General features: G+C 38.1%; 1 protein-coding gene across 1 annotated transcript in view; it reads right to left on the bottom strand.

The window, feature by feature from the left end:
- The window catches only part of SHTN1 (shootin 1), a 120,142-nt gene that overhangs the window by 63,303 nt on the left and 28,875 nt on the right, over nucleotides 1-27,964 (bottom strand). Inside the window, 5 exon segments of the mRNA XM_003904303.5 lie at nucleotides 825-906; nucleotides 3,631-3,728; nucleotides 5,764-5,932; nucleotides 11,103-11,197; nucleotides 19,278-19,338. Coding sequence (XP_003904352.2) covers nucleotides 825-906; nucleotides 3,631-3,728; nucleotides 5,764-5,932; nucleotides 11,103-11,197; nucleotides 19,278-19,338 — 505 coding nt within the window.

Here is a 27,964-nt window from a genome sequence, read left to right as displayed (position 1 = left end):
AGAAAGTTTATTAAGTTCTTCCTACTACTTCCCAGAATTACTTTTGCAGAACCACACTTTGGCATCATTTCCTTGTCTTAAACTGGGAGACACAGGAAACAGCCCTCATGAGAGTTGACGCCGCATTTTATAACTAGGTGGATAAAGTCACTGTTGACCAAAGTACACGAAGTTTTCTCTGGAGATAACCACTGGAGACATTTCCCTCTCACCAGGAGACCAGCTCTGCTTTTCCTGATCATTAGGTTCATTTTCATGTGATTCATTTAAATGATAATCAATCTCTTATTGCACTGACTGCCAGACAGCTCAGAGCCAGATTTCAGACAGACAGGCAGGAAATGTGCAAGACCTCAGAACAAGAATGCACTTTGTATCTCAATCTAACTCTCACTTTCCTTTGTCCCATTTCCCACATCCTCTTAATTTACGATTTCATCACATAATGTTACATGTTTTATGTAGACAGCCTAACCTCTTCTGGATTGAGAGTTACTAAATAACCTACCAAATATATAAATGCTGAGGGGATAGCTAAAAAGGCCATGATCCCTGGATATATGTAAGACAGAAGTAGTATTTCTGTTAAGAGGTTTCAAAATGAGTGGGTTCCTTGTTCCTCAAGTGAAATCACTTTTAGATGTTCCCAGACTCTAAGTTGGGTAATAAAATAATAGGAATGGGAGAGACACACTGCTAGAAAAACACCATATAGGAGATTTTATTTACAATCATACTTAGGCATAGGAGTAAAATGACACACAATATATGCAAACAGAACAAACTGCATATGTATTTCAGAAAAAAAGATTGGACAGACTTACCTCTATTGCATTTTTCTAAGACTTTTCTCTGTTCAAGAACTTCTGAATTTAAAACAGCCTTTTCTTGTTTAACTTTATTTACCTAAAAATGTGAGATTTTTCAGGGGAGAAAACACCAAAAATTGTAAAACAGGACATATGGCAATGTGTGATACTCAATTGCTGTTCAACTTTCAACATGAAGTTACAATTTAAAGCAGCAATTGGTTTCAATGTGTTAAGACTTTTTATTAAAGCTCTTCTTTAAAGCTTCAAGGATAGCTATTTAAGTTAGGATGTGTACCTGGTACAGAACTTATTGATATATTCCAGTTGGCATTGGCCCCTAAACATGACAGTATGCTAGCCATCCAATGTAAATGATACATATTTTTTTAAAAGTAAAAAAAAAAAAAGAATATAGAGATGGGGTCTCATATGGTGCCTAGGCTGGTCTCGAACTCCTGGGCTCAAGCAATTCTCTTGCTTCAGCCTCCCGAAGTGCTGGGATTACAGACTTGAGCCACCATACCCAGCCATGATTCATATTTTTAATGCAAAAATCCAACTAAAGATCACCCAGAAAATACAAGAATCATTTAGTCAAGATCTGATACTCAATTTTGGTATTCATTTTTAATGTTGATTACTTTTGACTTAAGACAAACATGAACTTTTAAAATAAAGGAAGACTTTGAACTTTGATGACTCTTGGCTTAAATAAAATACATATAAATACTCCCACAAAAATTTAAATTTCTGAAATAACTGTTGATGTCTATAAATGAAAAGAGAATACTATAGAAAAGTTTTTTTTTTTTTTAAAGAACATAAAGAAAAGCTACATATAGCAAGGTAGAAGATAAATCTCAAATACATTATATTGAATTTAGAAAGCAGGCATGTTCATAATATTTAAAAACACTCAAAATACTATGTATTGTAGTGAACATGTAAACATATCCACTGACATGATAAACACCAAGTTCAGAATAATTGTTATTTAGGGAAACTGGGCAGGAAGCAAGGATTATGCAACTAGAAAGAGTTATACCAGGGCTTTCATCACTGTGCTAATATTCTGTGAATTAAGTTAGGTAGCAGGTATATGGATGTTCATTAAAAATAATTTTTTTCAGACACAGGGTCTCTGTCACTCAGGCTGGAGGGTGGTAATACAATTATTGCAGCCTCGAACTCCTGGGCTCAGGCAATCCTCCCACCTCAGCCCTCTGAGCAGCTGGGACTACAGGCACATGCCACCACGCCTGGCTAATATTTTTAAAAATATTTTTGAGAGACGAGGTCTTGCTGGTCTCCAACTCCCGGGCTCAAAGTGATCCTCCTGCCTCGGCCTCCCAAAGTGTGGGATTACAGGCGTGAGCCACTGAACTCAGCCCCATTATTTTGTTCATTATGCCTTTTCAGATGTCTGAAACAGTCATAATAAAAATAATTGTTGAACTGTCTTCCAATAACACCTCTAAGTGGGAAGGGAGAGAATCATCAGTAAATAATCACAACTGAGGAACAGAGCACACCGAGAAACAAAGATAATGGTCCTGAAAGTGGCTCTGAATCCATCAGCACCTCCAGATAATCTATGAACTGGTTCTTTTAGTGTAGGCTTTATTTTTGGTTTTGGTTTAAATTAGTAACTGGTACACACTGTCTAACAGTAAGGCCCTTTCCAAAATATCATCATCCTTCTTCCCATTCATTATACTGTTTTGCCACAATAATAAAAGGAGCTCAGACTGGGAAGTTGGCGGACACTGCTTCCCAACCTTTTTACATCATGGCTTCCAAGAAAACGACCGTATGTGTATGCGAACTGAGGTAACTGGATGAGGCTGCTCACTGACAGGATCAATACATTGGCATGTTCATAAGCCACTTTATCAAGACACAGTAGCACATCATTTGGGAAGCGGTGGGCTACAGAATCTAAGAACCACTGATACAAATTAAATCAAGAATCAAGACTGTGAAGGCAAATCTTTGAAGCCTCGTGCAAATAAAAGGCAATTGTGGGGGTCTTGTTCTTAGACAGTTCAAAAGGAAAAAGAGGCCAGGTGCAGCAGCTTGCATTTGTGTTCCCAGCACTTTAGGAGGCCAAGATGGGAAGATCATTCAAGTCCAGCAGTTCAAGGTAAGCCTGGGAAATACAGGAACCCACATCTCTATAAAAAAATTTTAAATATTAGGCAGGCGTGGTGACACATGCCTGTAGTCTCAGCTATTTGAGAGGCTGAGGCAGGAGGATCATTTGAGCCTGGGAGGTTGAGGCTGCAGTGCGCTGTGATCGTACCACTGCACTCCAGCCTGAGTGTGATAGAGTTAGGTCTTGTCTCAAACAAAACAAAACACCAGAAAAGAAAGACTCTGGAAGCAACCACTTGAACGCATCCTACCACCTATCATAAATGCCTGTGTTGGAGAAGCACGAGGGACAGTCCTTCCCAACTGAACCAGTCATTCACTGGAAAAGCAAAACATGCTCTTTTTTCTCTACCAGCGGCACTAAAATATATGACTTGAAATAGTAGCTACTATTTGCCTTACATAACAAAAACTGGGGGAACAACAGGAAACATGTCCATACTATTTCAGAGTTTTATTTATTAAACCAGGTAGTGGGTACATGAATCTTCATGATCTTATTTCCTCTACCTTTTTCTATGTCTGAAATTGAGGAGAGAAGATTAAAATTGGTACATGGTTCTCATGCTAGAAATTGGCTTATATTATTAAGTTCTTAACTTAGCAAATCCCCAAACACCTTGAAAATGCTAAAGCCCTTGCCTTTCAGGCCTGAGATACATACTTCTTCAATTACTTCTACGAGTTTGCTCTTGAGATTTTCCAGCTCAATGGCTAATATCTTCTTTTCCTCCTGAACAGATACAATTTGATCTCGAAGTTCTGCATTTTTCAAGAAAAAAATATATAAATAAACTTATTTTTAAAAGAAGGCACCAATCTGGTCAAAAGAATTGAAAATGCCAGTCCATGTGCAGCTTATGGTCAAGATTATTTAACAATTAAAAGGAAATGAAGAACCAAAGGACAATGAGAATCTCATTTGCGTGGCCCCTCCCCCATATACCCATGGATATTAACAATTTTATATCAGGCAACCTCACTACATTAAATGTACCAGATCATGTTTTCTTTGCATTCTATCAAAACCACATTCTAGAAAACTAGCTGGCATTTTGGAAGTAAGATTTTTTAAGTTTTCAGCAACACAAATTAAGGTGTAGTATTTATTTCTTTTTTATTTCATAATGCCACGGGCTCTTATCACAAAACAATATAAATAAACAATTGGGCAGTTAATAATTTGGATATTTTGATTAAAAGTAAAAGTTCCTGACTTGTTGCCAATGTATAGTCCTTAGACATTATTTGAACTGATTCAAAATATAACCATTTGAAAGAAGGGTTAATTCTCATAATTTTCTCTCTAGAGTCATGGGTGTTTTGTTTTTAAACTTATTTCATAGTTTTATTATTAGGATTCAATGAAAAATGTGTTACTAGAATGAGAATATTATCAACTGTAAGTGCAAAATCTTCTGGTGTTAAAGTTACTTCTGTCACCCAAATGTTTGAAAATACACACAGATTAGCACAGACTACTCAAATTTATATTCCGGCCTACTGTTTTGCCACTTAGGTTTTAACTGCCTTTAATTTCTTACTGTTTTCCAAGTGCAATAAGAAACGTGGTATGTGGTTATTCGTAAATTAGATCAAACTTTTTACATAAACTCAGCTTGAAGAAGTTATCAGACTTATTTCTAAATCACTTTCTCCATTGGCTGGCTAATCCAGAAAGAAGAACATGAAACCATTTTGTTCAAGCTCGAACAGAAAGGAGAATGATGAACAAAGGGAACTCCTTTAAAATTCCTCTCCCTCCCTACCAACATGAATTCTATTTTGTCTTAGCTTGAGGGGTTGAAGAGTCAGATAAAGATGGTGTCTGTAACATCCTTTCTTCTTTGTACTTCCAGTTGATATGTTATCTACCAAATAAATGAATATTGCTTTTGACCTGTATACTAAATTAAAATGGCCCAATAGTTATTGAGCCAGAACTGCTTTCCTACATCTTTAAATAAACATGTGTATGAATAAAATGAATGAGAATTTAATAGATGTATCATATGATCTTGCCTTACAACACTACCTGTTAACCAACAAAAAGGGGTGTTGGCTAAATATATTTTTATTCATTCTTTCTTTCATTTAACAAAAATATCTTGACACATGGTACATATCCTTAAGGTTACAGTATAACTGGCTGTTTCCATTGAGACAACACTTTCAAAAGTGCCTAATTCCAAACAAGAAAGTAACTCATAAAGCACAATTGTTATATACCCTATGGTGATTTGGAGATTTAAATAAATGATGTGGGAAGCTTTCAAAATGCTGACGCCCGGGTCCTACCCCATCCAAAATTTGGATTTAATTGGCCTATGGTGTAGCAAAATTTTGGATGGGGTAGGACCCAGACATCAGGCTTTTTTGTTGTTGTTGTTGTTGTTGTTTTGAGATGGAGTCTCACTCTGTTGCCCAGGCTGGAGCGCAACGGCACAATCTTGGCTCACTGCAACCTCCACCTCCCAGGTTCAAGTGATTCTCCTGACTCAGCCTCCCAAGTAGCTGGGATAACAGGCACCCGCCACCATGCCCAGCTAATTTTTGTATTTTTTAGTAGAGACGGGGTTTCACCAGGTTGGCCAAGTTGGTCTCCAGCTCCTGACCTCAGGTGATCCACCCGCCTCGGCCTTCCAAAGTGCTGGGATTACAGGTGTGAGCCACCATGCTCTGCCCAGGCATCACTATTTTTAAAGTTTCCCACATGATTCTGATGTGCAGTCAGGGTTGAAAAGCACTATCCTAAAGGGGTACAAAATATGCTCAACAATTAAGCAAAGAGTTCTACCTTTAATTTGCTTCTGACACTGTACTGAGACACAAGTCTCGGCGGCACCGTCTGTGTCTGTAGTTGAATCTTCATCATCAATGTTTATCTCTTCAGTTATTACATCTGGCCCCAGCTTGGCCATGTACAACATGCTGATTCTTTTCAATGTTTTATTTTCTTTATTTAGCTAAGACAAAACATAAAAACAGTTATTTTAACAGCAGCCAAATGAGTACCTTGGGTTTTTAAACAATAGACAAATTAAGTATATTTTTGTCTTACATATTCATCAACACTCACAGCAGGACATAACAATTAGCAGATTCATTAAATAAGGTTTTATATTAAATTTATTTCTTTAACCAAGACCTGATGCCTGGATTACAGCCAGCAGCAAGTGGAAATGCTAGTTGTAACTGATGAGAAATATAAGGAACTAAGATAAAATACCAGTACAGATTAAATAAAATTTTGATTTATAGTCATTAATAGTCTTTAAAAAGGCACTCTATTTCAAGCAAATCTGCTTGCTGTGGTGCTGTGAACACCTTTTAAATGTCTGTTTACCTAACATCCCCTCTTTTCTGGACATTACCACTCCTCATTGTTCCACATGATTTCAATGGGAGCGCCATGTTCTCCCAAGCATACCCCATCCCTTTGGTCACAGCGAATTAGCCCAGGGATTAAGCACATGACCCAAGTGTGACCAATCAGATCCCCTCTCTAGAAATTTAGAGGCTAGAACAGAGCAATGAGTTGCTTTCCATGCATCTGGACAGGAGCTGCTGGTAACCACATTCCACTACAGAATCAAGGAAAAGAGGAAGGTAGTTTTTAGAAAAGCTAAAACTGAAGCTGATGTGTAGAGAAAGGAAGAGAAAAGCAGTGGAGAAAGAGTTTCCCACCAGACTCAAGCCCCAAACTCCAGTCCATTCCTAAACTGCTCCTGACTCAGAGATTCTATGGAACTCTCTGATACTTCTAACAGATTCCTATATCATTTTCTTTTCTTGTTTAAACTAGTTCAAGCTGTTGTTTCTACTATCTCTTCTACTATCTCTATTAAAAGAGTTCTCGTTTGGTCGGGTGTGGTGCCTGTAATCCCAGCACTTTGGGAGGCCGAGGTGGGCAGATCACGAAGTCAGGATATCAAGACCATCCTGGCTAACACAGTGAAACCCAATCTCTACTTAAAAAAATATATATACAAAAAATTAGCTGGGCATGGTGGCAGGCACTTGTAGTCCCAGCTACTTGGGAGGTTGAGGCTGGAGAATCGCTTGAACCCAGGAGGCAGAGGTTGCAGTGAGCCGATATCATGCCATTGCACTCCAGCCTGGGTGACAGAGCGAAACTGTCTCAGGAAAAAACAAAAAACAAAAAACAAAAAACAAAAAAAAAAACACTGCTTAGGCTCTACACCATACCAAAATATCTGGCAGTGGAGCCCAGCATAGCACTTTTTCGGTTTCCCAGGTGATTCTAATGTACATCAACACGAAGAATCATTGAGAAATGCATGGCTTTAGTATCCAACCCAGCTCTGCAATAAAATTCCATCTCTGCCTTTACAACTAACCTAATCCTTACGTTTCAGTTTTCTCATCAATAAACTAAGAATTAAGATAGTTTCTATCCCACAATAGGATGATTAAATGAGACATTATATATAAAGTATTTAATATAGCAACTGCCACATAATAAAACTTCAGTGTTAGCTATTAAAAGTAAGAAAAGAGGTTTAGTTTGTGTCTAACTATCCTTTGGAAATCATTTATCCCAGCTAGTTTTCTTCAATCAAGGTATTCATTTATGCATTTTCTTCTTCCTCCAGGATACTCATGGAACTATTAGTTTCTGCCATCTAGTGCTTAATATATTACTTCTTAGACAACCACTACAATAATACCTTAGTAACATCATAGTTAACACAGTTCCGCCCTCAAAAGGGTTTAATGCCTCTATCAAACCAGCCACCAAAATCCATCAGTTTGTCTGTAATACAATTACTCTATTTAACAAAGTCACCAGTTTAAGAAAAAAAAAGCCAACCAAAAAATTTCATAAGTCTTCTCTGAAATACCATTTTCACATTTTGAAAGAAGAAATGTAAGATTTACATATATGAGGCCTTTTTTTTTTTTTTTTGGAGTTCGGTTCTTGCTCTGTCACCCAGGTTGGAGTGCAGTGGTATGATAACAGCTCACTACAGCCTCAAACTCTCAAACTCCTGAACTCAAGTGATCCTCCCATCTTGTCCTTTCAAAGCACTGGGATTACAGGTGTGAGCCACCACACCCAGCCTAGACATGAGGTCTTATGTGCATACTATTTGGACATTTTTGAGAATTCTGAATTTACAGATTTTGGCTAAGCAATTTCATTGTAGCTATTTGCCAAGCTATAGGTTAATGGCATGCTACTTGTTGTTTGGAATCTATGTGTAAGGCAAAAATATATCTCTTGTTTTCTTTTCTTGAGATGGAGTCTCACTCTGTCACCAAGCAGGAGTGAAGTCGCGTGATCTCGGCTCACTGCAACCTCCAACTCCCTTCATGCGATTCTCCTGCCTCAGCCTCCCGAGTAGCTGGGATTACAGGCACGCGCCACCATGCCCAGCTAATTTTTGTATTTTTAGTAGAGATAGGGTTTTGCCATGTTGGCCAAGATGGTCTTCATCTCCTGACCTGAGGTGATCCGCCCACCTCAGCCTCCCAAAGTGCTGGGATTACAGGTGTGAGCTACTGCACCTGGCCAAAAATATATCTTTTAAAATCCTACAGTAACAGAACCTACTATTCTATTCAAATGTAAGTAGAGTTTTTATATTACCCATAGTTTGTGACTATTTAAAGGTACAAAATAAGCAAGTTTAATGGCTTTGGATCGTATGACTTAAATAACTGGTCTACATTTACAGTTTTATCTACACATTTTAGCAAAGCAAAGTATCCATACCTGGTTCTAAGAAAATTATAAGGAACTGGGCACAGTGGCTCACACCTGTAATCCCAGTACTTTGTGAGGCTGAGGTGGGCAGATCACCTGAAATCAGGAGTTTGAGACCAGGCTGGTCAACACAGCGCAACACCGTCTCTACTACAAACACAGAAATTAACTGGGTGTAGTGGCAAGTGCCTGTAATCCCAGCTACTCGGGAGGCTGAGGCAGGAGAATTGCTAGAATCCAGGAGGCGGAGGTTGCAGTGAGCCAAGATGGCATCACTGTACTCCATCCAGCCTGGGCAACAGAGCAGGACTCCATTTCAAAAAGAAAAAAAAAGAAAATTATGAGGTCAAACTGCATCATAAGAATTAAACATTCCATTTGTCATTAATTTGATGGCAATAATGTAGAAAAGTAAGAATTTACAGAACTTGGCTCTCAGAAAAAATGAGCAGTTTTGCAAGTCTACTTTCAAAAATGACAATTGATACTTAAATCAGAATGTGCTATTATCATTTATTGGAAACACATATAATGAAGTTTCCACATTTTGCATTCAAAGCACTCTTTTACAACAAACAAGCACATTTATACTATTTGATTTAATCCATTTTTTGGATTTTTATTCTAGGCCCCATGAGTTCATACTACATCTTCAAAAATAAACTGTATGTCCATTTTAAAAAAGGCTTTTTAAAGAACAGGCAACAAACAGTGTTAAGTAAGGATCCTACTGTTAAGACTTAATTGTAAAAATGAGCTTAGAGATTAGGTAACACTGGTTCATAACCAGCAATGAATATAACAGTCACCAGGCAGCTTTTCTACACACACATGCCTGGGTCACACATCTAGAGCCAGTGGATCTGGCATATTATGAAGAAGCCAACAACCATGGTGCATCCTGGCATTTAGAGCAAGACAACTATAGCTCAGAGAGGTGAGTTCTCTTGCCAAAAGACACCTATTAAATAAAAGGGAAGACAGAAAAGTAATTTTTTTTACAGGGGGCCATATGCAAATAAATTATTAACTCCAGTCCTAACTCTAGTCCATCATGTCATTTAAGATGAGATACTACAGTCCGGAGAACAAAACTAACTTGTCCAAAATCACATATGCCCAAAATGACATAACCGGGAACAAAACCTGTGTGTACTGCCCCACAAACCAGTGCCTTCCAGAAACTCTGCCAATCCTGAAAGGTAGCCAGTATCCTCACTCTGGACGTGCTATGACAATAGGAATACTTGTTAATAACAAGAAAAAATAGAGAGTGTATCCTTAGACGCTAGAAGCTCCAGAGCAGTTAGCAGGCTCCGAATGTACTTTTTCTCTACTTATTCCAAAAAAAGAAATTCAAAAAATGAAAACAGAATTCACACAACATTATGGACTAGTGAACTCCAGGAATGTGCCGCAGAGTAAAAATGATGTGAGAATACTCATGTTATCATTTTTTAAAAAGTGTTTTTAAAGTGTATTGCTATGTATTCTTCAGACAAATACCAGGAGAGAAGTTACATACCCAAATTTATATTCTTAGGTTCTGATTAAATATCTTATGAATTCTAATGTAGTGTTGTTATGCAAACAATTAAGCAAATGCCTCCAGCAAGCACACTGTTAATGCATACAAATTATATTTATTTACGTATTTATTGGGAGTAGGATTTCAGTCACATCCAAAGAAATTTTTGGAGGTGGGTGATGGAGGGGAGGGAAAAGAAACACAACCAGTATTACTAATGAAATTTGGTTGAAAATTGCTGTAATCCATTTTCTGATGAAGTGGTTCAGATGCATTTTACCCAACCCAAAATACATAAGACAGAGATAAAAAACATTCTTTAATAATAATGTACTTCTGATGAGATAGAATGTAGAAAATTACACACTTGGTAAATTCATCAGCAAGAGGCAATCAGTGGAACACTGGAGGTCACCTTTAGCATGCCCTCGCTTTGCTTTCACAAATAATCACCTGAAATGTATGGCTTCAGGGTGACTTTTTCATCTGATTCAAATATGAGACATTCACTGCTCTTTTATGTCACACCAGGTTAGTTTTAAACTTGGTTAGCATTTTAACTAAATGCATGGACATTTGCAAAGTTCCATTTAACACTACTCTGGGACCATTTTTTCCACATTTTCACAGGCAAAAAGCACAAATGCTAAAATACTCACATACAAATGCTCCTTTTACAATTGGAATAACCTTTGCATTAAGGCAAATATTTACATAATCGTATTCCAGGATTCTGAGACCTTTTAACATTTCCCTCACCATCAGAGCAGATAATCGATTAGAGAAACAGAAAAGCAAAACCGGACAGAAGCCACTGCTTAGAAAAGCAAGTTGAAATTTAAAAGTTCAGGTAAAATTCCTTCATTTGAAGTCTCACCTTTGTTGCCAAAGCTTCAGCACTTTCTCGACAAGTCTTCTCTATTTCAAGATGGTTCTGCATGAAATTAACTTCCTCTATGACCATGTGAGAAACTAGGAATGAGGGGGAAAAAAGATCTCAGCATTCAAAGATTAGTCAGCTATTCCAGGAGCCCACGCATCGTCCCATGATTAAGAATACTTCAATTATTTGGCTAGCCAGACCTTTAGCTATCACTGAAAAAAAGGTTTTTGAGAAGCTGCCCTGATTAAATCTGAGCTAATATTTGAATGGAGAAAGAAACAAGAACACAATGAAAAACATTCATTTTACATACATAAATTTTACTATGTACATTTTAAGAAAGCTAGATTTTTTACATCTATTTTCTATGCAACTATATATGTATCTATAGACATATCTGCTAATTTAAACAAAAGAATATTTCATAAATAAAGAGGAGTGACAGCATGACTTCTTTTTCTTAGCAGGGTATAACAAAAAATAAAAGAAAAATAAATCTTAAATTGATCTTATGACTGGAATAGTGATGTGGCAACTTGGCTAAGTACTGCAACATTAGTCTCTATTAGCTACAAAGTAGTTACTGCTATTTTGTAAATAACTCTTGGGCAGAAAAGTGTAAGCAATAAGATTTATGTACTATATGGTTATAAAGCAGAGGCTAATAAATTGCTTCCTGAATCACAGGCTATCAGGAGCATTAGAGGAAAAGTAAAATTTTACTTGATATTTTACCAACGCTTGAAAAATAGTATTTTTTAGATTTTTTGATAGCTAGTGCATGTAAATTGAGATTTACAGGTATAAAGTGATTTAGAACTTGAGTTATATTTTGAAGATCAAGTAAGAAAAATGCCAATTCCTTCTACCCATATTTCTAGTTTAAATGAAAACTCTCAGAATCTCAACCCTAAATGTAGACAGTACTTATTGCTATTAGTTTGGCTTAAAAAAAAAAAATTAAAGGAAACCCAAATGTGAAACCCAACAAAGTTAGGCAAAAAGCACTGGGCTCACATAACACAAAGAGAGATTACTTTTGCTTCATTTAAGCTTAATTAACCTGCAATTATGATTAAACTCAGGGGAAAAAATTTCTCTCCAAATTAAATACAAAAATGTATTACTTCCTAAGTCTGTCCAAAGTTCTTATTATGTTAATATTCAAATTCATAAAGCAGCACTAAATGGCCAGAAACATCTCTAACCTTGACATTTTTTCAGGGGTAATAATAATCTGCAGCAAATGCAGGCCAACCAAAAACCACTTAACTAATTAGTAGTTGCAGTCACCGAGAAAAACATGAATCAACACTGTTATTACAAGTGGCACATTTGAGTGGCATCTAATTATGACTTGATGAGCACGATACTTGCATTATCAACATTACTACTGCATCCCATCAGGGCCTAAAAGCTGCTGATGGCATTGACTTCGAGAAACTCCCACTCAATGGTACAGCAGCACCCAACAATCGGCTTGGCAGGGGCCCCCCTCACTAAATGACACGTTAAGCGTAATTACTGGTAGACATTGTAAATAAACAGGATTGGAAGTGAAAATTGTACCAAGTGCATAAGACACAATCTGACACATTGGAAGTGGCAGCCTTAATTGAGAGTTTCTTTGACTGCTCAAGATCATTTCAACTGCATTTCTCAGAGGACAGTGATTATAACTGTGGAGACAGACGGCATAATGGTATCAGCACTGCTGACAGAGCAGTGAATTAAATTGTATCTGCTGTTGTGTGAAAGCCTTGATGAGAGGTACAGATGCCTTAGTGGTCTTATCATTATAACACAATGGTCATGTTGTCATCAACCTTTCTGGCTCCAATTGAAAAGAAATGATTGTGTGTTGAAGCTCCCCCTCCCTTCCACATCACCCCCCTTCTTCTCTTCTATCTCTTGTTCTGAATAGAACCAATTTTCAGAGAGCTATGAAATCACGCAATAGGTCCTAAAATGCAGCTGCTTGGCATACAAACGGGTCCCCATTAAACTGGAATCACACACAATATGTGTTTATGCCAGAAGAACAAATAGAAGCTGAACACAGGCCAAGTTTATTCACACACACAAAGCCCATGTAGCTCTTCATCAATATAATTGCCTTTTATATTGTAGTTTAAATAATAGGCTCTATTATTTCCTTAAAATCCTAATATTCCTGGCATTTTATCACTATGTTTACAAGGTAGGTTCTTCAAAAATGTGAAGGAAAGAGAAAAGAAACCTATACAATTTTTACAACATCAAATATGACTTTGAATTTTTAGCCTTAACTACTTGACATCTTCTGCCACAATCTGGTATTTCCACTATCTAACAAAAACATAAACACTCTGCATTTTTCATAGGAATCTTACTTTTTATTCAATAACATTCTTGCTCTTGAAAGAGTAAGAAAATTCATTCCGCAGTAGTGAGGTTTAGGCCTAGCGAATAGGAAACAAAAAAACAAGCAAAAAAAAAAAAAAATTATTTTCTAAACATTTTGTAAAAAGGTGCTCTGTGATTTAACTTCATAAACATAGCTGGCTAGTCCTTGCTCACACTTTCTCCAATTCTGATTTGGCACACTCCATCTGGCGGGATTTTTATTTCTTCTCAAAGAGAGAACAGTAGACATTTTTTAAATTGCACATTAATTTTTAGTTTAGGAAATTCTTCCAGTGCTAAATTGGTAGCATAACAAACCTACTTACCAACTTTCTAGGTTCATAAGGGAAGATTTCAAGGGTGATTATATCTTCAAAAAGCATGACCCCATTTCCAAAACCAAAAGTCAAGTCACGTGACGCAAAACAGAACTATTTTTAATATGTAAATTTATTTGCACATTTCCAAGAATAAAAGTTTTTTAAGCATTGAGATATTCATGTAACAACTTGCCCTGCGGTGCTGAATTAGGCTTGTCTCAGGATATCCACAATCCATGGCCACTGTACCTGTCATATTTGCATATTCGGATGACATGAGGTTTAAAAAAGAAAAAAGATGAACTTTTAATAAAGTGTCCATAATATTGCAGTTATGTTAAAAAGAAAAATCTTTCAGAAATACATACTGAAATATTTCCAGGCAGTAAACAGTAAAATGCTATGATGACTGGAATTAGTTCCAAAGCAATCCGAGGTCAGTGACAGTGGGTGTATGGGTGTACAGATGGAACACTGGCTGTGAGTTGGCAACTGTTGCAGCCGGAAAACTGAAACATGGGGATTTGTTACATTATTTTCTCCCCTTTGCATAACTTTGAAATTTTTCATAGTAAGAAAATTTAAATGACCCTGAGAACTCAGAGGTATAACATAAAAGTACATCAACTATTGTTTCTATTAGTCTACTCGAATTAGCAAAGTTTGTCTCTCTTCAACTATGACTTCAAAGCAGTCTTACATACATGGCAGTGCAGTACACATCACATTGTAGGGTAACCGTTTTTTTTTTTTTTTTTCTTTTACTTGTTTTTATCTTCTACTCACTATGAACATTAGAGCATGGATTTTGTTTTACACGTCTGATTCTCTTGCACCTAGCACAATGCTACATGCAAAGGAGGTGCTCGTGTTAGTGTCTATTTGAAGGATTGAAGGCCTAAGCTCATCTGTGAACAGCCTTTTATAAGAATGTTCTCTGTAGTATAGAATTGCTTAGGAAACAACTACCATCATCATTTGTTGAGCCTGACTATGTGTTCAGCCTTGTGCTAAACTCTTTACATGTGTTCCCTTCCTCATGAAGCCTCACAACAATCCTGTAACGTAGTGATGATCACAGCAATTTTATATTTGAGAACACGGAGGCCCAGAGAAGTTAAATAACATATTCTAAATCACAGAGCTCTAACCGGTAAAGCCCAGCTAAAACCACTTCTAGGTGACACTACTTTTCTATAGTCCTTTGAAATTAATTATACAAGGTGTCACCACCAATGATGTTGCTTCTACAGCAAATCTCCTCTCCCAACTCCAACTCCCAGAGATATTTAGATGTAGAAAATCTCTAAAGCATATGTGGTGAACGTATTACAAATTCTTCTTCAACATCAGACTACTTTAGAAGTTTTCCATGCGATAAAGAAACAGCCATAAAAGTTGGCACATATGTAGGAAAATGGGTGTGTCCTTAAAACAGATTAATGGATCTAACATTGTGGTTGAAAAGATATGAAAGGGGCTGGGCGCAGTGGCTCATGCCTGTAATCTCAGCCCTTTGGGAGGCTGAGGCAGGCAGATCACCTGAGGTCAGGAGTTCAAGACCAGCCTGGCCAACATGGTGAAACCCCTCTATACTAAAAATACAAAGTTAGCTGCCTGTAATCCCAGCTACTCGGGAGGCTGGAGCAGGAGAATCATTTGAACCCGGGAGGTGGAGGTTGCAGTGGGCCGAGAGCACGCCATTGTACTCCAGCCTGGGCAAAAAGAGCAAAACTCCATCTCAAAAAAAAAAAAAAAAAAGAAAAGAAAAGATATGAAAGGTCTTTAGCTAGTTCTCCTTTCACAGGAATCTGTCTAGGGAATGCAGCTTTGCTATGTGGTGGTGTTCTTTGTGTGTAGGAGGAAGGCTCAGAGAGAGCTGGCAGAGGATCAAAAATGACATAGACATATGGATAAAAACATTTATCCTGGGAAAAGTATGCTAAGCTAGGGAGAGTAGAGCCCTACGGCCAAACAAAGCTTTTCCTAACCCTTATGCAGCTGTTACCTCTACACTGCAAGACCTAGGCCTAGGCCGGGTGTGGTGGCTCACGCCAGCACTTTCAGAGGCCAAGGAAAAGGATCACTTGAGGTCAAGAGTTCAAGACCAACCTGGACAACATGGTGAAACTCCATCTCTACTAATAACACAAACAACAGCCAGGCATCAGGGGACACACCTGTAATCCAAGCTACTTGGGAGGGTGAGGCACAAGAATTGCTTGAACCCAGGAGGCGGAGGTCGCAGCGAGCAGAGATCACGCCACTGCACTCCAGCCTGGGCGACAGAATGAGACTTCGTCTCAAATAAAAAAGACATAGGCCTAGTAGGTAAACATTACAGGGATTTCAGATTTCAACTCAGCACCAAAAGAAACTTTCCTCCACCACTGTCCGAATGTGGAGCCTGGTGTCAAGGAACTAACTCCCTAAAGGTATATGATATGAACTCTTAATACTGAAGGGCAGTCAGGCACTGGATAGTTTAGTTGATGAGATGGTGGTAGTAGCAACTAACATTTATTGAGCACTTACTATATGCCAGGAACAGTGTTAAGCATTTTTTATACAGATTATCTTTTTTTACCCTCAAATGGTCTATGAAGCATGGTCATTTATACCAATTTTATTAATGCAGAAACGTGGATTCACACAAACTAATGCTCTTCACTGGTGATAAAAATACTGCCTACTCCCTTCCAAATCTGAAATGCTACCCTCTGCTCAAAAGCCATGAATTATTTATCCTAGATACAGTTTTCTGACAAACATTTAAAGTTTTCTTAGTCCTCATTTTTCCGTTTCTTGGGGTTTTTTTTGAGACGGAGTCTCACTCTGTCACCAGTCTGGAGTGCAGAGACAACATCTTGGCTTACTGCAACCTCCGCCTCCCGGGTTCAAGCGATTCTCCTGCTTCAGCCTCCCAAGTAGCTAGGACTACAAGCACGTGCCACCATGCCTGGCTAATTTTTTGTATTTTTAGTAGAGATGGGGTTTTCACCATGCTAGCCAGGATGCTGTTATCTCCTGACCTAGTGATCCACCTGCCTTGGCCTCCCAAAGTGCTGGGATTACAGGCATGAGCCACCGTGCCTGGCCAAGTCCTCGTTTTCTCTCCTTTCGAGACTGAGTAAAGAGTTGGCACTCTGATGTTCTGTGAGTTACCAAGAGAGTAAGCAAAAAAGAATTAGCACTCTGTTTTCCTAACATCCAAACCTTAAGTTAATTAAACACACTTAGCAAAGGTAAAAACTAAATGCATACAACAATACAGATAGTTGTACTAATCTTCCAGTCAATCCCCTCAGGCTTTAATTTGAGTTGCTCATAACGAAAAATGTGAATTTTTAAAACTATCAAAGGTATTCAGAGGAAGACACAAAGAAAGGGAAAAGAGAAAGGGCAGATGAAAGCAGAATTTACATGTTACTTTGAAGACTGATTTTGGGGAATGTTGCTTCTGGTTTTGCCTAATGCAGGAGGCAAAGTCCCTATTGCCTACCTACACCAAAATATTTTATAAGCCCAATCATAAGGAACTTGAACTATTTCCACTGCACACCAATCCACTATCAATAATTCAAGCATATTAACTGGTAACAACACCAGTGGTATAACTCTTTAAGATGTGACTCAGAGTAAATACATTCCATAAGTTAAAAAGTACCATATAATTAGAATTCATACATTTGCAAATAAAAGGTATTTCCAGCATAGCATACTGGCCTCCAAAGACAGGTAATATCAGCAAGATTCCCCTGGGATGTTCTCTGTTACAATCAGACACTGAAATAAACTTGTTGTTGAAATTTAACCATAATGCTTCATTTGTATAGCTGGTTTTACCTAGAATAAAATGTTCTGTTGTGTAGTTACCAAATCAACTCTTTATAAATAATCAAATACGCTGACTGATAGAGCATCTGCAGAATGATGGAGAAAGGCCTTGTTTCCAGGGAAGGGGGTCACTTTCCCTGCTACGGTCTGAGCCTTTGCCTAGGACATATTTCCATCTGATCCTTCTGGGTCTGATCAGCTATGTTGTCTTAGGGGATAAATAACAGATTTACATCACATTAAAAAAAAATACCAGCAAAAATTTGGAAAGTACAGCTTTTGTGGGAATGTAACTTTCTTCAGTGAGAGGGCTATTTCAAACATTCACACTCTTAAAAATGTTTAAGTTCTATGAAGCTATCATTCCTTTTCTCTATTTTTGAACCACATTATAAAGTATAAGTAAGTGACATGTAAAAAGTCATACATATTTCATGTATACAACATGATGAGTCTGGGGAATAATTATACACCTCTGAAACCATCACCACCATCAAGGTTGTATACCTATCCATCGCCTCCCAAAGTTTCCTTCTGCCCTCTTTATTTACTTATTTTCTTTTGTAGTAACAACACTTAACATAAGATCTACTCTCTTAGTACTAAGTTTAAGTATACAACACCGTATTATTAGCTATAGGCACAATGCCGTATAGTGGATCTCCAGTATAATTCCTTTTCTATGAATTAACCTCAGGAACTATTTAGATTACTGTAAAGATATAAGTGTCAGAATACCTGCCATGGCATTATTGATAATAGCTAAAAACCAGGAATAATCTATCAGTAAAAGAATAATTAAATACATTATGGTACTCTCCTATAATGGAATTCTACAGACAACAATTAAAACTGATGTACAGGCCGGGCGCAGTAGCTCCCGCCTGTAATCCCAGCACTTTGGGAGGTCAAAGTGGGCGGATCACGAGGCTATCCTGGCCAATATGGTGAAACCCCATCTCTATTAAAAATACAAAAATTAGCTGGGCATGGTGGTGCACTTGTAGTTCCAGCTACTCAGGAGGCTGAGGCAGGAGAATTGCTTAAACCTAGGAGGTGAAGGTTGCTGTGAGCTGAGATCTTGCTACTGCACTCCAGCCTAGTGACAGAGCGAGACTCCAACTCAACATAAATAAATAAATAAATAAATAAATAAATAAATAAATAAATAAAACAAAACAAAACTGATGTACACCTGTGCTGACATGCAAAATACGACCATAAGTACTGTTTACTGAAAAAAGCAGGCTGCAAAACTGAATTCAAAGCATGATTACATTTTTTTACTACACAAATAAAAGACCAACAAGGAATGACAATAAAGTACTAGCATTCGCCTTTTTCAAGGAGCCAACAAGCCATTTTTGTTCTCCTTTAACTTTTATGTATAGTTAAACTGTTTTATAATAAGTGCAGGTTTTTCTAACACCCTTGATAAAACAATTATGCTTATTCCATTTCTTTAAAACTTAAAGTGATGCCTGGGCACTTTTGGACACATAGAAAGAAGTCTTGCTTTCTTGATTGTATGACCAGGACATTAGCAACTAAACAGGGTATCTTTCTACTCACATAATCCCCAACACGCTATATGTGTTATAATAATTCCACTGAAATGCTTACGTACTTTTCTGAAATTCTTCCAGTTTTTTAACAGCTTCATCTCGTTCTTGCCTAATTTTGTCACACTGAAATGAGAGAGGTAAACAAATGTTAAACTTCAATCATAAATTTTAAGTTTGAAAAGGCAAGCAAGAGCAAACTTACAAACAGCAGCAATTTTCTGAAAACAAAACAAAATGTAAAACCTTGGAAAAGCATCAATGGTGATACAGAACTGGTACTGCTCAGCCAGCATGGTGTTTGTGCCATTTGTATCTGGCCAATTTTCTCAGACCTTCTGAGATATGAGTCACCTTCCTGCTCATTGTCTCCTCAGTAACAACCCAATTTAACATCCTTGAGTTAAAATATATTCATGATTTAAGAGAATGTTTGTACCTCTTTTTATGTTGGCTAATGCTGTACATAGTCACTCATCTACAGGTCTGATTCCAAACAGTTTCAACTATCCAGAACATTGGTGCATACTTGGGAGGGAATGGAAAGACTACCGTGGGCCAGGCGTGGTGGCTCACGCCTGCAATCCCAGCACTTCAGGAGGCCGAGGCAGGCGGATCATGAGGTCAGGAGTACGAGACCAGCCTGGTCAAAGAGACCAGCTTGGCCAACATGGTAAAATGCTGTCTCTACTAAAAACACAAAAATTAGCCAGGCATCGTGGCGGGCACCTGTAATCCCAGCTACCTGGGAGGCTGAGGCAGGAGAATTGCTTGAACCCAGGAGGCGGAAGTTGCACTGAGCCAAGATCACACCATTGCACTCCAGCCTGGGCAACAGAGCGAGACTCTGACTCAGAAGAAAGACTACTGCATGAGGGCAAGAGACAGCCACATGGCACACACTCTCACCCAAGAGAACATGATCCATGTGTCCTCAGAATTCTGAATAGAGGAAGGTACCAAATTAAAAGGAGAGAAGATAAAATATTCCATACTAAGCACATTATCATTTATATAAACTGATTTTTAATTTAAAAAGGTGAGAGAACTCACTGAAAAGACTTTGGGAGGCAAGACCATAAAAGGCAAAAATAACCATTAGAGCATAAGGACCTTTTAGGGTACCTGGTATAGAAACAAGTATCTCCCGTATTGATAGGCCCTGGAGGCATTAATGAATTCTTTTTAAAAACCTAATGTTTATTATTATAAGGACTGAATTCAGTATATCTTGAATTTCATAAAACAGGGATATATAACAAGATATTCACCACAAGTAGCTAAAACATTAAAAAGTAATTCCTAGCTATTAGAGTAGTAATTTAAAATGTAATATCTTGGGAATACCTTATTCCCTAAGAGTGCCTTATGAATAAAGCACAATTTTAAATTATATTTGATTGCTAACCCGCCAGATAAATATATTGGAATTTCATCCCTTTGGATGTTCTTAATTCCAATTTTCAACAGCTAAAAAATTATGATGTCAGATAATGTGAAAAATCCAGATTAAAACAGTGAGATATTCTCACCTATTGGACTGGCAAAAACTGAAAACAATCTGATACCGGGAGACAGGAACTCTCACAGACCACTGATGGATGTGTCAATTGGTATAATTACTTTGGAAATAAACTTCTATCAAAATTGAATACATACTTCCTATGACTCAGCAATTCTACTTCTTGGTGTATATACCCAGAGAATCTCTAGTAATATATAACATATACAAAAATGTTCCACATTTTTAATAATAATACATCATGGTATGTTCATATACTACACCACAGAGCAGTGAAAATGAATGAATAAAGCCATATGTATCAACACAAATGTTAAAAACCATCATGTTGGCTGGGCGCGGTGGCTCAAGCCTGTAATCCCAGCACTTTGGGAGGCCGAGGCAGGCAATCATGAGGTCGAGATATCAAGACCATCTTTGCCAACATGGTGAAACCCCATACCTACTAAAAATACAAAAATTAGCTGGGCATGGTGGCACATGCCTGTAGTCCCAGCTACTCGGGAGGCTGAGGCAGGAGAATTGCTTGAACCCACGAGGCAGAGGTGGCAGTGAGCCAAGATCACAACACTGCACTCCAGCCTAATGACAGAGCGAGAATTTGTCTAAAAAAAACCAAAAACAACAACAACAAAAAAATCATTTTGAATGAGTTGCAGAAGATATATCAGATATATCAAATAATATCTTACATGCACAAAAGCATCTCATATATTTATGTATGTTTTATGATACATCTAGTATATATAAAAATATGAAATGAGGCCCGGTACAGTGGCTCACGCCTATAATCCCAGCACTTTGGGAGGCCGAGGTGGGCAGATCACGAGGTCAGGAGATCGAGACCATCCTGGCTAACACAGTGAAACCCCGTCTCTAATAAAAATACAAAAAATTAGCCGGGCGTGGTGGCGGGCGCCTGTAGTCCCAACTACTCAGGAAGCTGAGGCAGGAGAATAGCGTGAACCTGGGAGGTGGAGCTTGCAGTGAGCCAAGATCGTGCCACTGCACTCCAGTCTGGGCAATAGAGAGAGACTCTGTCTCAAAAAACAAAGAATATATGAAATGAGAAGAAATATATAACATTTATGACAGTAGTTGTCTCTTAGGAGACTGGGAGGGGAATGGGATGAGAAATGATGAGAACTTTCAGTTGTATCTGCTGCATTCCTTGTTTCTGAATTTCAAGAGAACAGTTCTGTGCAATGGGTATTTGTTATACTACCCTCTGCCCTTTTCTGTCCTTTCAAAATATTTAAAAAATAACAAAGAAAGAAGCTTGCAGTTCAGTTTTCCCCTTTAGTCGCTAAAGAACCACTGAAATGTCATACTGTCCCTGCTCATATGGGTAAATGTATTCTGGCAAGAGAACATGAAGCAAGTACACAGTGTTAAATTAGCAAATCTGGTTACTAAATCCTGACTCAGGATCCCCCACCCAGTCAAAATGAGTTAGGTCAGACCTAACTTATTTCCTAAAGGAGAAGGCATTTCTTTGACTAAGGTTTTCCTGTGGCAATCCCATCCTCTGTAAAAAATAATAATAATTCTAACACAGTCTGTAGTTCCAGCTTAAACCAACAACATTTATGACTTTTTGGTGTTTAAAATTCTAAATAGTAGAGTTCTAAATTCGCATATAGGCTTTTCTTAGCTCCTTCCTCAACCCAAGGGGACTACATTAGACATCGTAACCCTTAATGATAGGAGACCTCTGGCCAGTGGTTTCAGGAATGTTCCTGTCATTTTCTAGAATGGGCTTCTGTTTGTTCTGGACTTCCCCACCACCCCTACCAGTCTGTCTACCTTCCTCCAACAATGCACAGTATAACATAAGGCACAAAAAGAAACCTAGTTTCCAACTAGGCTCAAACTCCTGAGTCATGATTGCCAAGTGAAATATATCTGGTGCTTTACTTTCAAATTAATTTAATATTTCTTAATCTGGCATATCTGAAAAATGTGAGATGTCTTGTAAAAAACTGTCTTCATTTAAAATCTGGTACTTGGGAGTGTTGCTCCTGACTTAATGTCACTTGGTTCCCTCTATGTAGCTCTCAAAGCTCTACCTAAAGGAATTAGAGGTTTATTCAACTCTTGCTTCAAAGAGCCAGAGTTTTTAGTGAGACTTTGAATGACAAAAGCATTAAACAGGAATGGTGCTCTATCTAGTCAAATCTGAAAAAGGTCACCAGTTGACATCATACACAACCACTAATGTGATGCATGACAATTTTAGGTAGGCTTGTACTAGTTGCCCAGAAGAAAAACATTAGGTCCATGCTCTCTGCTATGAAGGCCCAGGGAGACAAGCTCAGGTTAATAACAGGTCTCAACATCAGTTTTATTCCAACATGCAGGTAGCCCATTTCTACAGTCCAGCTATATGTGTTCACACTAATCCTATGGTTATCATCAGCAGATTCACAAGCTGTCTCCCATCCCCAGCTGTGTTCTATCAGGGGTCTTCATGTTGCTTTGCTTTCTATTTTCTGCAACCACATTATGCTAGAACTGGCAGCCACAGAATTTACCATCTGTTATGCTGAAAGGGGTGTGAGTTGGGGGTGGGGAGAGTCTACACATGCTGCAAATGCAGCTTACTTATTCTGAACCAGAACTGAGCAAAATATGGAGGATGTACGCATTTACTAAAAGCAGAAATCCAAACACCCACTTATTTCATCTTTTTAGGTGAGCCCAGAAAAGAAACTTGCAAATTTTCTCTCATTCTACCAACAGAGGGAAGTCAGCCAGGATTACGGGCCTTTTTGGAAGAATGTTTCATCTTTACACCACACAGAAGCCCCTCACCCATCCCACCCCTTCCTCTACCCTGCTCACGCAGCTGCACCATTTGTAAAAACTGCTTCTTTTTGTGTGAGAATTGCTCATGAAGACTTTGCAATAGCAACAGATGTTCTTGGGCCTACATCACTTAATTATGATGCCCAACGATTCTCTGTAGCTCAAGGCTGGGGTAGAACCCAGTGGCACAACTGCTGGCTCATGTAAGCAAGCTGGATAACATTACATCTACTCTAGAGTCTCTATTTGGCTCTTTATGAAGGGATGAATTGACCGGAGGTTGGCCTTGCTGGTTTTGAAAGCCCTTAATATTAGAAGCCCTGGCTATTTTCCAGATCTCTTCCTTGAACCTCATCCAGGCAGATACCTGGCTTCTGAAACTAAACCAGGATTTCTGAGGATTGGCAGACTGATTTGCAGAGAAATAGCCTTTCCAGTGTGAATTAGTGTCTTCCTTGCACCACCCACTCCCCAAAATGGGCAGCTCAGTTATTCATCCCCCTCTCACATATTCATCCAACTACCATCAACATGAAAATGTCTGCTTCAAAGGGCTCAGCAGAAGTACAGATAACTGATATGGACACCAAGACATCTTTATATTCTGTTGTACGTATATGTTACGCAAGAAAAACCTCAGCATTCTGAATTGTATCTAACTTCCACTAACATAAATATTCATGCTTGTCTTCTTGGTGCACAAATGCATCAGAGGGTTGCTAGCCTATACATAGGGCAGTTCGGGGCCCAAGAAGTGCATATATGCACTGCATATGCACAATACAAAGATAGGGGACAAGCTATACGTAGGCAAGTACATTACAGTTGACTGAATCAGACTTTTAAGCAAGTATCTACTATAATCATTGAATGTCATTATTTCCTTCCTCTGAGAACTGAACAAATTTATACAGCCTCACACAGCCCAGCCACCATGTCAAACACTGGGCACAATACATGAACACAATAGACAATGTGTTCTCACAAAAACTTATGATCTACCACGAAAGATCAACAAATGAAGTAAGCAATTCATAAGGACGCCCGATATAATGTGAGAAGTACTGCCAAACCAGAACTGAACAAAATATGTACCCATTTCCTAAGGAACGTACAGCAGAGGCTACAACGCCACTAAATCTGAAGTTTAACGCTACACCATTTTTCTTGAAGTTCATTAATGTCCAGTTACAACAGTTAAAGATGTAAACATGCCCAGCATCAGAACTGTGTGTAATGTACCTGTTTACCTGTTTGAGAGTCCTCGGCATACAGTGAAAGGACCATCAATTCATTTTTAATAGTAATCAACGATTCTACTGCTCCACCTGTGTAAGTCTGGCTAGCACTGTGCTTTCTGGATTTCTACACTCTTATCCGTGAAGAATACGACACATTAAATCATTCCCACTAGGATGGAATTCCTTTCACTCTCTTTCTCTTTTGGTGTTCTTCTTTCTTCCAATTCAAAGTTCTTTCCCTCCAATTTTCACAGGCAAAAAAGAAGTGGTAGCTGCCCTCAAAGCTGTCTTGCAGCATTCTCCAAATTCTAGGTATTGTGTGTTAGATGGAAACACATGTCATCAGAACAGAGATCCTTGCTCTTTGTTTCTAGATAGATTGCTGTTAATAAGAGACTCATTTTCACTTTCAAACTGCTAAGTAATTACTTTTTCTCTGGCACAACCACTTGCCACTCTGTCTCAAAGAAACTGCATGTATGTGGATGTATTATGCATGAACAGTTAGCATAATGGATGCATATCTTGCTCTTTAAAGTGGCTTCTTTATTGATTTTTTTTTTTAATAAAATACTTTGGGACCTTCATCTCTGACTATTACACAAGAGGAAGAAATTTCAACAATAGACAACTGAGCCAAGATGCAAACAGTATCATATATCCTGCTTCTTGAAACGTAAGTCTTGGAAAGTGTCTGTCTCTCTCTTTTCATTCATTGTTCCTGGCAAGCTGACAGAACCGCCTGATGCACTGTTACAGTAGCTCACCCAAACGACTTCTAATCAGCCACTTAAACATTTATGCATTTCAAAACTTGATCTCAGAACATAATACTAAACATAAATACTTACTATTTAAAGGCAGACATTCTTCTATTATACAGATTTCCTTCTTTTTATGCACTCTCCACACACAGCCCCACCCCCACCACTCTGAGAAACGTGAAAGCTATTCCATTCAAAGCTCAATGACGCTTTTCCCCCATATAGGAAAAAAACCCAAACGATTATGACAAAGATCCTGAGTGAGTCATAAGAGAATGCCCTTCAATTGTGGAGGCATGACTAACATTTGAATATGGTGATTGCTACACAAGCAAAGTAAACCATTTTATTTGGTTGACTGCAAAATATATAGTCATCTATTTTTCCATACCCCAAAAATACAAATTTAAAGAGTTGTTCACCTCAGTATGATAGGCTCTTACTTTTTCACACCCTGCTAAGTCCATTTAGAAAATGGGCAAAAAATAATGGAAAGTAGCTAGTAGCACTATTGCCATAATCCCCATTTATCTTGATGTTAAAAAAAAATTCCTTGTGTTTACATTTTAAGGCAACCCACACCATTTGCTTATACTCCAATATTTTGATAATAATAAATTTTGCTTGACAAATGTGATACATACATAAAGAAATATGCAGATGTCTTATTACCAAAAAGGCAATAAATTCTGCTTGTGAGACAGAGAAGACTTTGAAAAACCTAAGTGACATTTATTAAGCCAAGCATTAAAGACTAGTAAAAGTTTATCACATGGAAAAGAGTAGGAACCTTGTCTTTTTGTTCTTTGTCTATTCCCCAGCCATGCTCTAGGCAATCACTCAGAGCAGCATAATTGATCATGGTTATTTGTCAACTTACTTGGGGTCCTCATTAGAGTGGTTTTACTCAAGAGTAGGACCTTCATATATTTTTCTTTATAACCCAGTACTCAGAAGGCATTCAATAAAAAGTTTTCCCTTCAAAAGAGCTTTCCTTATAAAGTCAGATTGACTCCATCCTCAAAGTCACTGATAAAAAACATAAAAGAGTCAGCAGTTTCCCTAAAATGGAAGAACTGCAAAAAAAAAAGAAAAGATCCATTAAAACACTGGTCCATTCCCCCTATCCCAAATTTCCTGCTTTTATCCTTGGGATGCATTATGCCAGAATGTATATGTATATATACAAGTACACACATACATATATACACACATATGTGAATGTTTTGACATAAGATTGACTTGGTATTTATATTCAACTTTCAGTTTTTCAACACAAACCAATAGTTGGTAAAGACAAATGACCCAGAAAAGGATCAAGTCTGATAATTTGCTGTGGAAAACTCATGCACTAACAATACAGAATTAGAATAAAGTTAGGACCTTTGTGGAAGAAGAGTCAATAAGCTCCCACTGTTCACCTGCTTCTAAAAGAACATCTTGTTCAGAAGACCCATGTTTGAATCTAGACTCTGCCATTATCTGTGTAACACTGGGAAACTCACTCAAGCCCTGCGGTACTGTTCTCTCCTCTGTGAAATGGAGCGGACACACTGCTGTTTGGAGCATGAGACAGGGATTATGAGAGAGCATGGATGTCCTATAGCCGCTTCTTACTCCATGCAGCCTCTAAACAACTGCTTTCCCTGAAGAGCACCATGTCAGACCACTTGTCCCAACACAAGAGACTCCAAACAGAGCAGGAAAAGATCTTACTAAAGGAATCACATCCACCACCTCCTCCCATTGATAAGGTTCATGGCCTGGTGACAAAGATAGTAGACATGTGGAAGGGAAAAATACCTTGCAATTTTTTTTTTTTTTTTTTTTTGGCTTCCTCTGTTCATTCTAAATTTCCCTACATCGAATTAACCATGGCAAAAGGAGTCTTACTTTAATTTGCTGTCCCTGAACAATTTAACTGCACTCTGATTTGGGGCCACGAATGAAAGGACGGCCATATGTATTTGCTGATGTCAACTGGACAAAGCTCACCCAGCCAGGCACAAGAGAGTGCTTTCCCAGAGAAAATGCTGTTCTCCATTTACCACCTCCGGAACTAAAGCTGCTTTTACTCATTCTACACTCTATAAAAGGCTTTTATTATATGCTTCCCTCCTTTGTAATACAGCCCCCCCTTTTTGAGGAAAAATCTGCAGTAATAAGCAAGCTAGTCTTTTAACAGAAGATAAACAGAGTGCAGTGAACTTAAAACCACTCTACTTTGTTTTACCCAACCACACAGCATTCCATATTGCTTTCATTTCTTTTCTTCCCATTGCTGTTAATAGTTATTTTTAAAGAATTACAACAGAAGCAGGTCAATAATGCCTACAGATGTCATGAAAGTATTAGGCCATACTCTATGCAGAGAAACATGTAAACAGTTAATGGGCTGAGGTAATTTATAATCCTCC

This window comes from Papio anubis, chromosome 11 (genome assembly GCF_008728515.1).
Source record: "Papio anubis isolate 15944 chromosome 11, Panubis1.0, whole genome shotgun sequence".
NCBI classification, from domain to species: Eukaryota; Metazoa; Chordata; class Mammalia; order Primates; family Cercopithecidae; genus Papio; species Papio anubis.
The sequence above is the reverse complement of the archived record's forward strand: the minus strand, read 5'-3'. Positions and strand labels throughout refer to the sequence as shown.